The 15,521-nt window shown below is 45.0% G+C and overlaps 1 protein-coding gene across 1 annotated transcript in view; it reads left to right on the forward strand.

Annotated features, from left to right (window-relative positions):
• noxred1 (NADP-dependent oxidoreductase domain containing 1) overlaps positions 1-15,521 on the forward strand; it is a 63,848-nt gene that overhangs the window by 35,955 nt on the left and 12,372 nt on the right. Inside the window, exons 3-4 of the mRNA XM_068038235.1 lie at positions 38-218; positions 4,722-4,876. Of these exons, the coding sequence (XP_067894336.1) occupies positions 38-218; positions 4,722-4,876 (336 nt within the window). The remainder of the gene's footprint in view (positions 1-37; positions 219-4,721; positions 4,877-15,521) is intronic.

A 15,521-nucleotide genomic window follows, 5' to 3' on the forward strand; every position in this document is an offset into this window, starting at 1 on the left:
ATCTTGTGAATGCCATGCCAACTCCTTTCTATTTCAGGTGACCTGACAGACTTGGGAGTCAAGTGCTTCTATGACAACAAACGACTGGCCACCTCAGTGGATGTGATGTTTCTCTGCTGTTTGCCGTCGCACTTAATCGCTGTTTCCTCCCAGATCCGGGGCTACATCTCCAAGTCCTGCATCGTGTATAGCTTCATAACCGCAGTGCCTGCGCCGAGGTCAGTCCCGCGTTCACAGGTTATGGGAGTCTTATAATACAGGCTAGCCATTTGTTGCCCATCCCTAATTGCCCTTGAGAAGATGGTAGTGAGCCACCTTCTCAAACTGCTACAGTCCATGTGGTACATCCACAGTGCTGCTAGCGAATGTTATGGCCACATGGTGAGGGGTTTGGGTGATTCCCACTCTTCAGCTCCCACCTGACTGCGGCAAGTGTTTTGTAATTGGAATTTAACCCCTTTGTGTTTTATTTGTCAAATAAACAGACCAGCGGCATGCTTTCTTTTAGGTTTAAAACAGAAAATCAATTATTTATTGATCAATATGCCTTAAACTGAAATTGTCAAAACCGCATTCGTTCACACGCACGCACACACACGAAGAGACAGATTGAGCGGAAAAGGGGTAAGCAACGTTAAGTGAGGGTAGGTTTCAGGGGGTCACAGAAACCCTGTTGAATTCTCTCGGAAGTCAAGTTCTCAGTTGCAGGCCTGAGGTGTTTGTAGATTTCTCTCTTGGTTGAAGGTTCAGTTGAAGACAATGGATCACTTCTAATTCACTGCTGTGTAAGTATTGTCATGGTCCTGTAGTTTTTTTTCCGGGAATATACGGTTTGCCTTTAAGGTTTGCAAGGTATCAGTATTGCTTTAAGAACCAGCAAGCCTCAGGAGTTATAGAAAGGTGCATTTTTGTTGCCTTAGAAACAGCCATTTGGAGACTGCAATTCAAAGGGTGCATTCTTATTACCATAGATACAGCCACTGGGAATGAGTATTAAGTGATAGATTTGTTACAATTCAATTTTGAACTGGCTTTTTAGTTGAAGACAGTTTGTTCTAACAGAACACAGACACAGAGGACACACAGACAGACAGCTGTGGTGTTAGCACCTGCAAAAAGAGCTCTCATACATTTAAATTGAAGGAACGGGATTTTAGTCTGTTTAATTATTATCTCTCAAAATTCTAAAAAAGTCAAACCAAAACTGAGATCTGTGGTAATTTAAACTGAAGGAAGGGAAGTTAGACTGTGACAATCTTTTATACCTCAAAAACTCTAAAGTCAGATTGATTCTATTGAAAGTGTTTGCAAGTTGTTAATTGTTGAAATTCGCTGGAGAAGGAAAGCATCACCTACTGCTGGAGTTAGACTATGGACTGTTCTACTGTGGAAGAACCTTTTTTTCGCATCGGATGGCTGTGAAGACTTCAAGCAACGTTCTGTGAGGACTTCAAGCAACATTGGACTGTAAATTTGCAAGGACTCTAATTTTTTCTATTTTAAATGTTGTTTATATCTTCATAGTGATTAAGAATTTAGTTCTTCTAATTAAAGAGTTAATTTGTTGATTTAAAGATAGCTGGTTTGGTTAGCCTCATTCGGAGGTTAATAGATGGTACAATTTGGCTAGGTCTTTCTTTAGCTCGGAAAGTTTTAAATGATATGTTAGGCAATCTGTGGAGCAATGGGATTGAATTAACAGTGCGTTTCTCCCACCACAATCAGAATCGTATATTTTGATTGGGGGCTTTGACTGGAGAGGTCGATTGTAACAGTATAGATATAGAATTCTACAGCAGGGTGCATCCCTTCTGGCTGGTTGGATTTTCTCGGCCCCTTAGCTGAAAAGCTGTATGGTGATGCTTCTTTCTGGGTGTCTCTTTCTCTTTGAGGGCTGCCCTTTTAAGGAAAAGGTTTGTCACATCCTCTTCTAGTAGAAGACACTTTGGTCTCTCCCCCATGGTGGTCACACAATGGCCCAAGATGAAAATAATCCCGTTATGATGTTTCCACTGCACACCTTCTTTGTTTTAGAAGAACCCATTCAATTCGGGAATATTTCAGGATGGGTGTAGGATGGGTGCAATAGCTTTGAAGATTTTCCTTTGTCCCTGTCAGACAGTTTGAATATACAAGGGCCAAGTTTTTTAACCTTCAGTGGCCATTTTTAAAAGAAAGGTCCTCTTTTTTAAAAGACAAAGTCAATTTTCATAACGAGATTAGATTAGATTAGAGATACAGCACAGAAACAGGCCCTTCGGCCCACCGAGTCTGTGCCGACCATCAACCACCCATTTATACTAATCCTACACTAATCCCATATTCCTACCAAACATCCCCACCTGTCCCTATATTTCCCTACCACCTACCTATACTAGTGACAATTTATAATGGTCAATTTACCTACCAACCTGCAAGTCTTTTGGCTTGTGGGAGGAAACCGGAGCACCCGGAGAAAACCCACGCAGACACAGGGAGAACTTGCAAACTCCACACAGGCAGTACCCGGAATCGAACCCGGGTCCCTGGAGCTGTGAGGCTGCAGTGCTAACCACTGCGCCACTGTGCCGCCATAATTTTTCATCGTTGCACATCTTGTACATGTGACAGGAGGCAGTTCCAATATTTTGACCCAGCAACAATGAAGGAATAGTCAATATATTTCCAAGTCAGTATGGTGTGTGGCTTGGAGGGGGACTTGGAGCTGATGGTTATCTTCAAAATGACTGGATGCAGGCTATTCCCTCCTGAGGCTGAGCGCTTTGAAGATGCCCCAAAGCAACCTGGAGTAATTCCATACGATATCTTTTATCTCCCTTTGGTAAAGTTCTGGCCTTTGCCCAGCGTCATCTCACAGACTGAGATTGGGATTTCAGCGAGAGCAAAGCTTGTGGGCATCAGCCCACAATCACTATCATTAAATATACATTTATATAACACCTTTAACATAGCATGTGCCGGTGGCCAAGGCACTTCATGGTTCAATACTTGACCTCTGCAGCAATGGGACTGGAACTGGATGAGGTGGCCGAAGAGGTAGTTAGACTGTTGAGGACTTTTAGGAAAGAGTTCCAGAGTGCAGAGTGAGCTCGTTGTGCCACCTATGGTGGAGTGGAGGGAGGTGGACCTATCAGAGGGCATGGTTGGGAGAGCAGAGGGTTTAGCATTGGAGGCGGTTAGAGCGGTTTGATGCAGCAAGGCCATGGAGGGATTTGGAGGAAAATTTTGAAGTCAGTGCTCTGAGGGATGTGGAACCATTGGAGGTCGGATTGGTGAGGGAAACTCTGTGGGATAGGTTGCAAGAGCAGAGCTTTGGATGAGTTGGAGGTCATGGACCATGGAGGTTAGGAGGCCAGTGAGGGGGGAGTTGGAAAAATCAAGCCTGAAGGCAACACTGTATAAATGAGTGTTCCACCTAGATTAGATAACTCAGCACAGGTCTGGAATCTGATGTGTGGTCTTCCTAATCTGTCTGGCTCAGCTATTCAAAGCATTGGGGAATCTTACAGCATAGTGGGAGGTCATTCGACCTATTGTGTGTATGCTGGCTCTCTGAAAGAGCTATCCAGTTAGTTCTACTCCCTTACTCATTCCCCATACCCCTGCAATTTTATATTTTTTAAAATATTTATCCAAATCTCTTTTGAAAGTTACTATTGAATGACATTTCCACCCTTTCAGGCAGTGCATTCCAGATAATAGCAACTCGCTGCGTAAAAAAAATGTTCTTTATCACTCCCCTTTTTTCATTCATTCATGGGATGTGGGCGTCGCTGGCCAGGCCAGCATTTATTGCCCATCCCTAATTGCCCTTGAGAAGGTGGTGGTGAGTTGCCTTCTTGAACCGCTGTAGTCCATGTGGGGTAGATACACCCACAGTGCTGTTAGGAAGGGAGTTCCGGGATTTTGACCCAGCGACAGTGAAGGAACGGCGCTATAGTTCCAAGTCAGGGTGGTGTGTTGGAGGGGAACTTGCAGGTGGTGATGTTCCCATGCATTTGATTTAGAGATACAGCACTGAAACAGGCCCTTCGGCCCACCAGATCTGTGCCGAACATCAACCACCCATTTATACTAATCCTACAGTAATCCTATATTCCTACCACATCCCCACCTATCCCTATACTTCCCTATCACCTACCTATACTAGGGACAATTTATAATGGCCAATTTACCTATCAACCTGCAAGTCTTTGGCATGTGGGAGGAAACCAGAGTACCCGGAGGAAACCCACGCAGACACAGGGAGAACTTGCAAACTCCACACAGGCAGTACCCAGAATTGAACCCGGGTCGCTGGAGCTGTGCTGCCCTTGTCCTTCTAGTTGGTAGAGGTCACGGGTTTGGAAGGTGCTGTCGAAGGAGCCTTGGTGCGTTGCTGCAGTGCATCTTGTAGATGGTACACACTGCTGCCACTGTGCGTCGGTGGTGGAGGGAGTGAATGTTTGTAGATGGGGTGCCAATCAAGTGGGCTTCTTTGTCCTGGATGGTGTCGAGTTTCTTGAGTTGTGCTGGATAGTGTTGAGCTTCCCTGGTTCATTTGTAAATTATTTTAAATCTGTGTCCTCTTGCCACTGATCGTCCTGCCACTGGAAACAGTTTCTCCTTATTTACTCTATCAAAACCCTTGATTCTGAACTTGTGTATTAAATCTCTAATTTATGTAGGATTTGGTGCTTACTTAAATATGATGATTGTCATTGCTCTCTTTTTTCCCTCAGACTCAAGCATCTCCTGGCACACAGCACTATAGTGAGGCCGATTTATTTCTTCCACAGTAGTCCCTGGGCTAAACTGTGGGACACAGGCAAAAGCCCTGTTGAAGCCCTGCAGATTCAAGAAGTTATTGAAGTGACATCACCATTTAAAGAGACTTGTAAGTAATGTGGAAGCCATGCTGGTTTTCCTCAGTGTGCACACTGGTGAAAGGTCCCGACTCCAAAGTGGTATGCCACACAATGGTAAGAATTACATAAGAACATAAGAAATAGGAGCAGCCCGTCGAGGCTGTTCTGCCATTCAATATGATCATGGCTGATCTTGGGCTTCACTTTCCCACCCACTCCCTACATCCCTTGATTTCCTGAAAGACCAAACATCTATCTATCCCAGCTTTAAATATATTCAATGATGCAGCATCCACAACCCTCTGGGGTAGAGAATTCCAATGATTCACAACCCTTTGAGGTAAGAAATTTCTCCTCGTCTCAGTCCTAAATGATCACCCCCTTATCCTGAAACTGTGCCCAGTCAGAGGAAATTGCCTCCCAGTGTCTACCTTGTCAAGCCCTTCAGAATCTTAAATGTGTCAATGAGCTCACCTCTCATTCTTCTAAATTCCAGAAAATATAGACCCATTTACTCAGGCTCTTATCATAGGACCATCCTCTCAACCCAGGGTCCAATCTAGTGAACCTTCGCTATGTTGCCTCCAATGCAATATATCCTTTGTTAAGCATGGAGTTAAATATAGAAACCAAATTGCACACAGTGGGCTGGATTTTAAGGAGCCCTCGGAGTCGGGATCTGGGGTGGGGGTCAGGTGGGTGGGGGGGTGGGGGGGTGCCTGAAGATGGTCCCGGATGAGGCCCGCCACGGACCTCGACGCTGGCTGGGCCCGGCCAGTTATTACCAGTGGTGGTGAGGCCTCGTGGCGCCCCCCCTCGCCACCGCCCCCCCGCCACCACTCAGTGACAGGACCGCAATTTAAATATTTAAATAAATTTAAATAATTGGATTAATGAATTTTACGTCTCCTCTTGATCTCCCGCTGTGATCGTCAGCCTGGTGGCCGGCACTGCCGTGCCTTCGGATCCCTGTCCAGGGAAACGAGGCAGAACACTTGTGGGGAGGTGGGGGAAGTAAGTTTATCAATGAGGAGGGTGGGGGGACAGGGTAAAATTAGAGTCATGGGTGTAGGGAACAGTGAGAAAGGTTGAAGTTGAAAGCTTGTGCAGTTAGGGCGGGGGAAGGTTGGATGGTAGTGTTAAGTGTTTTGTGGGTGGGGGAAGGGTAAATAATTAATTTAATTGTTTTTGGGGGGTTGGGAGAGGGGCAAAAGAGATGTTTTTATTTATTTCAATTCCATTTTTCTTTAAGTATTTAAATTTCCCAGTAGGGCTGACAGCCCTTTAAAAATGTTGTCACTCCCTGCGCACAGGCAGCTGATGCCGTTGCCAGGGACAGACAGCCTGCCCCCTTCACATGATCAGTGGTGGGGGGGGGGGGGGAAGAGTGGGTGGTGGCCCAGTTATTTAAATGAGCCACTGCGCTTGGCTTGCAGCGGTTCATTGGCGTGCGGCCCACATTATTTCGGCGGTGGCCTTATAAAATTCAGCCCAGTATTCCGGGTGTGGTCTTACCAAAGCCCTGTACAATTGTAGCAAGACTTCTTTATCCTTGTACTCCAATCCCCTTGCAATAAAGGCCAACATTACATTTGCTTTCTGGATTGTTTGCTGTACCTACATGCTAACTGTTTGTGTTCTATTTACTAGGACCTAAGCAACTGAAGGCATGGCCACCAATGGTGCAGCAATTAAAATTGGGGATGCTCAGGAGGTCAGCACCGGAGGAGTGCAGGGATCTGAGTGGTTTGTAGGACTGGGGGGGAGGTTACAGATTTAGGGAGGGGTAAGACAATGGAGAGATTTGAACACAAATATGAGAATTTTAAAATTGAAGCATTGCGAGATTGGGAGCCAAATGTAGAACAGTGAACACAGGTGTGATAGGTGAACAGAATTTGGTGCAAGTTAGGATCAGGGCAGCAGTGCTTTGGATGTGGTTAATTTTATGTAGGGTTGTTTACCCAGAGGCACTCTATATTGCAGAGAGGGAACAGTTTTAACAATTGCTAGATATTCTCACTCGGTGTTGCTGAAGTTTGATGAAATGATATGTTTTGTGACTATTTGTTGTAACTGGCTGAAGGAGGTTACAGTGCCACGTGTGGAGTAAGTGAAATTAACAGCCATTGTTGTGATATGGTTTCTTAAGAGATAACAACATTGCCCCTGGAGGAAGCAAGTAATTCTGCTGATCCTGATTCCTTTAGCACCTGAAGCAGTTTTGAGCTGCCAGGCCTGTTCTGAATCTATCCCATTTAGTGCAATGGAAGGTGTCTTCAGTGTGAAAATGGGATTTTGTCTCCCTTGTTCCGTTGGGACAGCTTCACATGAACCGAGCTGGAACCAGTGTCCTGGTGAATCAAATAACTAGGCTTGTAAAGAGGGCTTTAGACTAAATAGTTAGGGGGAGGGTTCAGGTGAGGGGAAATTTGGAAAGTTTAAGAGAAAGGACAAGGTAATACTGCAGGGTAGCGATATAAGTAATGATAACTATAGCGGGACGGGAATAGACAGAGCAAGCAAACATAAGGCAAATGGGCTCAGAGCAGGGATAAATGATAAAAAGATAGAATTAAAGGCTCTTTATCTGAATGCATGCAACATTTATAACAAGATAGGTTAATTGATGGCACAAATAAAAATAAATGGGTATGATATGATAGCCATTACAGAAACTTGATTGCAAGGTGACCAAGACTGGGAGCTGAATAGTCAAGGATATCTGACATTTCAAAAGGATAGGAAGAAAGTTGGCTTGAAAGTTGCAGCTTTGAGGAAAGATTGGATAGGCGAGGGTTGTTTTCCCTAGAACAGAGGAGGCTGAGGGGTGACTTAATTGAGGTGTACAAAATTATGAGGGGCCTAGATAGAGTAGACATGAAGGACCTGTTTCCCTAGCGGAGAGGTCAATCACCAGGGAGCATAGATTTAAGGTGATTGGTAGAAGGATTAGGGGGGACATGAGGAAAAACTTTTACACCCAGAGGGTGGTGGGTGTCTGGAATTCACTGCCAGGAATGGTGGTGGAGGCAGAAACCCTCAATTCATTTAAAAGGTACCTGGACATGCGCCTGCAGTGCTGTAACCTGCAAGGCTATGGACCAGGTGCTGGAAGGTAGGATTAGATTGGGCGACTAGTTTGTTTGGCTGGCACAGACACGACGGGCTGAATGGCCTCTTTCTGTGCCATAATTTTTCTATGGTTCTAAAGGAATAGAAGGTGGGGTAACTCTGTTAATAAAGGATGAGATTAGTACAGTAACGATAAATTATGTTGGCTCGGAAGATCAAGATATAGGCGGGAATTTTATGCCACCCCAGCAAGCGGGACAGTGGCGGTTGGGTGGCGTAAAATAGAGTGATAGGCTCCGGGAGGCCTTCCCGAACCAATCCCGCCTCTGTCACCACTTTACGTAGGGGGCTAGAAAGGGCCCGCCCGTCCCAGGTCAATTAAGGTCCTTAAGTGGCCACTTAACGGACACTTAAGGACCTTTGCTCTCCTCCACGCACAGGGTGCCCGATGGAGTGCCGTCTCCGCCAGCCCAACTACCCGCAGCGCCCAACACGTCCCCACTTCCCCCCCAACCGACCACCCCTACCTTGTCGGAGCCCAACTGGTTACCCCCGGTGAGGCGAAGCTTGCCTTGCCTGCTGGCTCCATTTCATCTTCTGTCTTCAGCAGGGCTGCAGTCCCAGCAGTGGCTCCCAGTGGCGCTGCTGGGACTAAGAGCTGCCGGCCCACTGATTGGCCGGCAGCTCAATGAGGCCGGACTTCCTCCCTCAAGTGGATGGAAGTCCAGCCTGGGGACCTGTAAAATACGGAACGGATCCCCAGGTGAGGCGGAAGCAGGCCGACTCCCGTCCGCCTATCGTAAAATCCCGGCCATAGAATCAGTTTGGGTGGAGATAAGAAATAGCAAATTCACTGGTGAGAGTAGTTTATAGGCCCCCTAATAGTAGCTACAATGTAGGACAGAGTAGAAATCAAGAAATAATGGGCCTTGTAAAAAAGGTACTGCAATAATCGTTTGTGATCCTAACCTTCATATAGATTGGACAAATCAAATTGGCTTTGAGGGTGAGTTAATAGAGTGTATTAGTATCAGTTTCTCCAAACAACATATTCTGGAATCAACCAAGGCACAGATATTTTAGACCTGGTAATGTGTAATGAGATAGGATTAATTAATGATCTCATAGTAAGAGATCCTCAGGAAAAGTGATCCTGACGTGAGAGAATTTCACATTAAGTTTGAAGAAACTTGGGTCTGAAACGAGTATCTTAAACTTAAATAAAAGCAATTACAAAGGTATGAAGACAGAGTTGACTAAATTGGACTGGGAAAGTAAGTTAACAGGTAAGACAGTAAATAAGCATTAACAGACATTTAAGGAGATATTTCATAAATCTCAACAAAGATATATTTTATTGAGAAAGAAAGACTGTAGGAGAACGGTGCACCAACTACAGCTATCTAAGGTGGTTAAGGATGATATCAAATTGAAAGAAAAGGCATACAATGCTACAAAGATTATTGGGAAAATATTAGAAACCAACAAATGATGACTAAAAAGCAAAAGTGAGAATTCAGACTATGAGAGTAAACTAGAAAGAAATTTTTTTTAAACTGACAGTAAGACCTTTTGCAAATATATAAAAAGGAAGAGTGTAGCTAAAGTAAACATTGGTCTGGTCGACGATGAGACTGGGGAATTAATAATTGGAAACAAGGAAATGGCAGAGACTTTAACAAATATTTTGTATCTGGCTTCATGGTAGAAGACCCTAAAAGCATTCCAAGAATAGTAGAATGGGCGGCACAGTGGCGCAGTGGTTAGCACTGCAGCCTCACAGCTCCAGGGACCCGGGTTCAATTCTGGGTACTGCCTGTGTGGAGTTTGCAAGTTCTCCCTGTGTCTGCGTGGGTTTCCTCCGGGTGCTCCGGTTTCCTCCCACATGCCAAAGACTTGCAGGTTGATAGGTTAATTGGCCATTATAAATTGCCCCTAGTATAGGTAGGTGGTAGGGAAATATAGGGACAGGTGGGGATGTGGTAGGAATATGGGATTAGTGTAGGATTAGTATAAATGGGTGGTTGATGGTCGGCACAGACTCGGTGGGCCGAAGGGCCTGTTTCAGTGCTGTATCTCTAAACTAAACTAAACTAAACTAAAATCAAGGGGCAGAAGGGAGGGAGGAACTTAAAACAATCACTATCACTAGAGAAAAAGTAGTAGAAATCTAATGGGACGAAAGTCCCCTGGACCTGATGGCCTGCATCCTAGACTCTTAAAAGAAATAGCTGCAGGCATAATGGATGCATTGTCTGTAATCTTCCAAAATTCCCTAGGTTCTGGAAAGATCCTAGCAGATTGGAAAACTGCAAGTGTAATGCCTCTATTTAAGAGAGAAGGGAGACAGAAAACAGGAAACTATAGGCCAGTTCCCCTAACATTTGTCATTGGGAAAATGCAGGAATCCATGAGGACATTTTAGGACATTTAGAAAATCATAATACAATCAGGCAGAGCCAACATAGTTTTATGAAAGGGAAATCGTGTTTGACAGATTTATTAGAGATCTTTGATCTATAAAAGAGATCTGTAACAAGCAGGGTGAATAAAAGGGAACCAGTAGATGTAGTGAATTTGGATTTCAAAAAGCATTTGATAAGGTTCCACCTAAAAGGTTACTACACAAGATAAGAGCTCATGATGCAAGGGGTGATATTTTAGCATGGATGGAGATTGGCTAACAGGAAACAGAGAATCAGGATAAATGGGTCAGTTTCAGGTTGGCACCTAACTAGCGGAATGCCACAGGTATCAGTGCTGGGGCCTCAACTATTTATAATATATCAGGGTTATCCAACCTTTTTGCATGGGGTGGGGGGGGCACATTACAATTTTTGTCTTACATAGGAGGCCGGTGAGACAATTTCGGAAAGTCAAAGGCATTAAAAATTATCTTACTATTCATCAAAACAGCAACAAATGTATGTTTTTGTGAAGAAGCTTTTAATGAGAAGACTAATTTATTGATTTACTTTCTCTTCACTATGTTGGACACTGATTTAGTGAGATACCTGTCATTTTTTGCTTGCACAAAGTAGTCAATGTTTGCCTGCAGAGTATTCTGGATAGATGTCATTCTGTTAGGAGTGATCTTGATCACTCTCCATCTCTCTCTCTGTCCCCCCTCTCTCTCCATCCCCCTTCTTTCTCCCTTTCTGCCCCCGCTCTCTGATCCCCTCTCTTTCTCTCTCTGTTTCTTCTCTTTCTGTTCCCCCTCTCTCTGTCCCCCCTCTCTTTCTCTCTCTCTCTGCCGCCCCTTTCTCTCCATCCCCCTTCTATCTCTCTTTCTGCCCCCTCTCTCTGATCCCCTCGCTCTCTCTGTTTCTTCTCTTTCTGTTCCCCCTCTCTCTGTCCCTTGTCTCTCTCTGTCCCCCATCTCTCTCTCTCTCTGCCGCCCCCTCTCTCCATCCCCCTTCTATCTCCCTTTCTTCCCCCGCTCTCTGATCCCCTCTCTTTCTCTGTTTCTTCTCTTTCTGTTCCCTCTCTCTCTGTCCCCCCTCTCTTTCTCTCTCTCTCTGCCGCCCCTTTCTCTTCATCCCCCTTCTATCTCTCTTTCTGCCCCCTCTCTCTGATCCCCTCTCTCTCTCTGTTTCTTCTCTTTCTGTTCCCCCTCTCCCTGTCCCTTGTCTCTCTCTGTCCCCCCTCTCTCTCTCTCTGCCGCCCCTCTCTCTCCATCCCCACTTCTATCTCTCTTTCTGCCCCCTCTCTCTGATCCCCTCTCTTTCTCTCTCTGTTTCTTCTCTTTCTGTTCCCTCTCTCTCTGCCGCCCCTCTCTCTCCATCCCCACTTCTATCTCTCTTTCTGCCCCCTCTCTCTGATCCCCTCTCTTTCTCTCTCTGTTTCTTCTCTTTCTGTTCCCTCTCTCTCTGTCCCTCTCTCTCTGCCCCCCCCCCACCCCCCACCCCTCACTCTGTCCCAGCCGACTCTCTCTGACAGTTGCAGAGACCAGGAACGCTCAGCAGATTGTTGATCAATTTTTGTTTTAAAGTTGGAAGTCAGTTTCAAAGCTGACAGTGGGAACAGCCATTTCCCAACTTCGGACTGAGTTGGGATTTACAGGCGAGCTTTTAAAAAACCCAACTCTCTCCACAGTTGGGAAATGACTGTTCCCGCTGTCAGCTTTGAAACTGACTTCTACATTTTTTAAAAGCCGGTCTGCAAGAATAAGACAAAGGAAGGTTTCTCATCTCTCACCACAGACCTGGTGAGGATGAAGAATAGCCCCAGTACAGTTTACATCCGCGGGTTGGATGGAAACCTTTGGCGGTCCAGATCCTGGCCCGTGGACTGTATGTTGGACAACCCTGACCGATATTAATGACTTAGATGCAGATGGAGGGGAGGCAGTGGTGTAGTGGTAGTGCCAGTAGACTAGTAACCCAGAGCCCCAGGCTAATGTTCCAGGGTCATGGGTTCGAATTCCACCATGGCAGATGATGAAATATGAATTCAATTAATAAATCTGGAATTAAACTCCAGTCTAATGGTGACCAAGAAACCATTGTCGATTGTTGTAAAAATCCATCTGGTTCACAAATGTCCTTTAGGGAAGGAAATCTGCCGTCCTTACCTGGTCTGGCCTGCATTTGATTCTGTGCCACACCAGCAATGTGGTTGACTCTTAACTTTTGTCTGAAATGGCCTAGCAAATCAATCAGTTCAAGGGCATTTAGGGATGGGCAATAAATGCTGGCCTAGCCAGTGACAACCACATCCCACGAACGAATAGAAATAATTGTAGCCAAATTTGCAGACGATACAAAGATAGCTGAGAAAACAAGTTGTGAGGAGGCCACAGAGGGTCTACAAAGGGATATAGATATGGTAAGTGAGTGGACAAAAAATTGGCACATGGAGTATAATGTGGGAAAAGGTGAGGTTATTCACTTTGGTAGGAAAAATAGAAAAGCAAAATGTTTAAATGGAGAGTGATTGCAAAATGCTGCGGTACAGAGGGATCTTGTCCTTGAATATGAATCACAAAAAGTTAGTGTGCAGGTAAAGCAAGTAATTAACAAGGTAAATGGAATGTTACCTTTTATTGCAAGGGGGTTTGAATATAAAAGTAGGGAGGTCGTGCTACACCTGTACAGGGCATTGGTGAGACCACACCTCGAGTACTGCATAATTTTTTTGTCTCCTTATTTAACTGCATTGGAGGCAGTTCACTAGGTTGTTTCCTGGGATGAAGAGGTTTGTCTCATGAGGAAAGGTTGAGCAGTTTGGGCCTATACTCTTTGGAGTTTCGAAGAATGAGAGGTTACCTTATTGAAACATATAAGATTTTGAGGGGGCTTGATGCTTCCCTTTGTGGAGGAATCTAGAACTAGCGGGCATACCTTCAGAATTAGGGGTCTCCCATTTAAGACAGAGATGAGGTTGAATTTTCTACCTCAGAGAGCAGTGGAAGCTGGGTCCTTGAATATATTCAAGGCTGAGTTAGATAGATTTTTGATCAGCAAGGGAGTCAAGTGTTATGGAGGTGGGGCAGGCAGGAAAGTGTAGTTGATGCCATGATCTTATTGAATGGCAGAACAGGCTCAAGGGGCGAAATGGCCTACTCCTGTTCTTATCACAGTTACCCATTCACAGAGATACAGTACTGAAACAGGCCCTTCGGCCCACTGAGTCTGTGCCGGCCAACAATCACCCATTTATACTAATCCTACATTAATCCCATATTCCCTACCACGTCCCCACCATTCCCCTACCACCTACCTACACTAGGGGCAATTTACAATGGCCAATTTAGCTATCAACCTGCAAGTCTTTGGCTGTGGGAGGAAACCAGAGCACCCAGCAGAAGCCCACATGGTCACAGGGACAACTTGCAAACTCCACACAGGCAGTACCCAGAATCGAACCCAGGTCGCTGGAGCTGTGAGGCTGCGGTGCTAACCACTGCGCCACCCTTCATTTGAGTTGACTGGGGAGGTATGTGAAACCTCATTGAAACCTACAAAATACTTAAAGGGGTAGACAGGGTAGATGCAGCTAAGATGTTTCCCCTGGTTGGGGAGTCTAGAACCAGGGGACACAATTTCAAAATAAGGGGGAAGCCATTTAGGACAGAGATGAGGAGAAATTTCTTTACTCAGAGGGTTGTGAATCTTTGGAATTCTCTACCCAAGAGGGCTGTGAAAGCTCAGTCATTGAGTATGTTTAACGTAGAGATTGACAGATTTCTAACTACCAATGACATCAAGGGATATGGGGATAGTGTGGGAAAAAGGCATTGAAGTCGATGATCATTCATGATTGTATTGAATGGCGGAGCAGGCTTGATGGGCTGAATGGCCTACTCCTGCTCCTATGTTCCCTATGTTATCCCTACATTCTCCCTGTTTTAAAAGAACCACTCAACCCTTGCTACTAAATCCCAGACTGACCTTTTGTTATCAAATCTAGACTGACACTTTGCTGCCCAATCCCAGGACTGTCTTTAACTACATACAATTTTATCTTATACAATCATAGAATGGTTACAGCACAGAAGGAGGCCATTCAGCTCATTGTGTCTGTGCCAGCTCTTTGCAAGAACAACTCACCTAATCCCATTCCCCTGCTTTCTCCCCGGAGCCCTGGAAACTTTTTCTCTTCAGCTAATTATCCAGTTCTCTTTTGAATGCTTCGATTAAATCTGCCTCCACCACACTCTCAGGCAATACGTTCCAGATCCTAACCGTTCGCCGCTTAAAAAATGTTTTTCCACATGTCGCTGTTGCTTCTTTTGCCAGTCTCCTTAAATTGGTGTCCTCAGGTTCTGGATCCTTTGGCCAATGGGAATATTTTTTCCCAATCTATTCATACATACGAACGTACGAATTAGGAGCAGGAGTAGGCCACTCGGCCCTTCGAGCCTGCTCCACCATTCAATAAGTTCATGGCTGAACTGATTACTCCACATTTCCACCTACCCCCGATAACTTTTCACCCCCTTGTTTATCAAGAATCTATCTTCCTCTGCCTTAAAAATATTCAAAGACTCTGCTTCCACCGCCTTTTGAGGAAGAGATTTCCAAAGACTCATGACCCTCAGAGAAAAAACTTCTCCTCAGCTCTGTCTTAAGTGGGCAACCCCTTATTTTTAAACAGTGACCCCTAGTTCGAGATTCTCCCACAAGGGGAAACATCCTTTCTCTTCTCCAACGACAACAAACCCAGTTTCTCCAACCTATCCACATAACTGAAGTTCCTCAACCCTGGAACTATTCTCGTAAATCTTTTCTGTACCCTCTCTACTGCCTTCACTTCCTTCCAAAAGTGTGATACCCAGAACTGGACACAATACTCCAGTTGAGGCTGAACTAGTGTTTTATACAGGTTTATCATAACTTCCTTACTTTTGTACTCTATGCCCCTATTTATAAAGCCCAGCATCCCAAATGCTTTATTAACCACTTTCTCAACCCATCCTGCAACCTTCAATGATTTGTGCGCGTATACCCTTAGGTCCCTCTGCTCCTACACCCCCTTTAGAATTGCACCCTTTAATTCATATTGCCTCTCATTCTTCCTACCAAAATGAATCACTTCACACTTTTCTGCATGAAATTTTATCTGCCACTTGTCTGCCCATTCAACCAACCTGTCTAT

This window comes from Heterodontus francisci, chromosome 9 (genome assembly GCF_036365525.1).
Source record: "Heterodontus francisci isolate sHetFra1 chromosome 9, sHetFra1.hap1, whole genome shotgun sequence".
NCBI classification, from domain to species: domain Eukaryota; kingdom Metazoa; phylum Chordata; class Chondrichthyes; order Heterodontiformes; family Heterodontidae; genus Heterodontus; species Heterodontus francisci.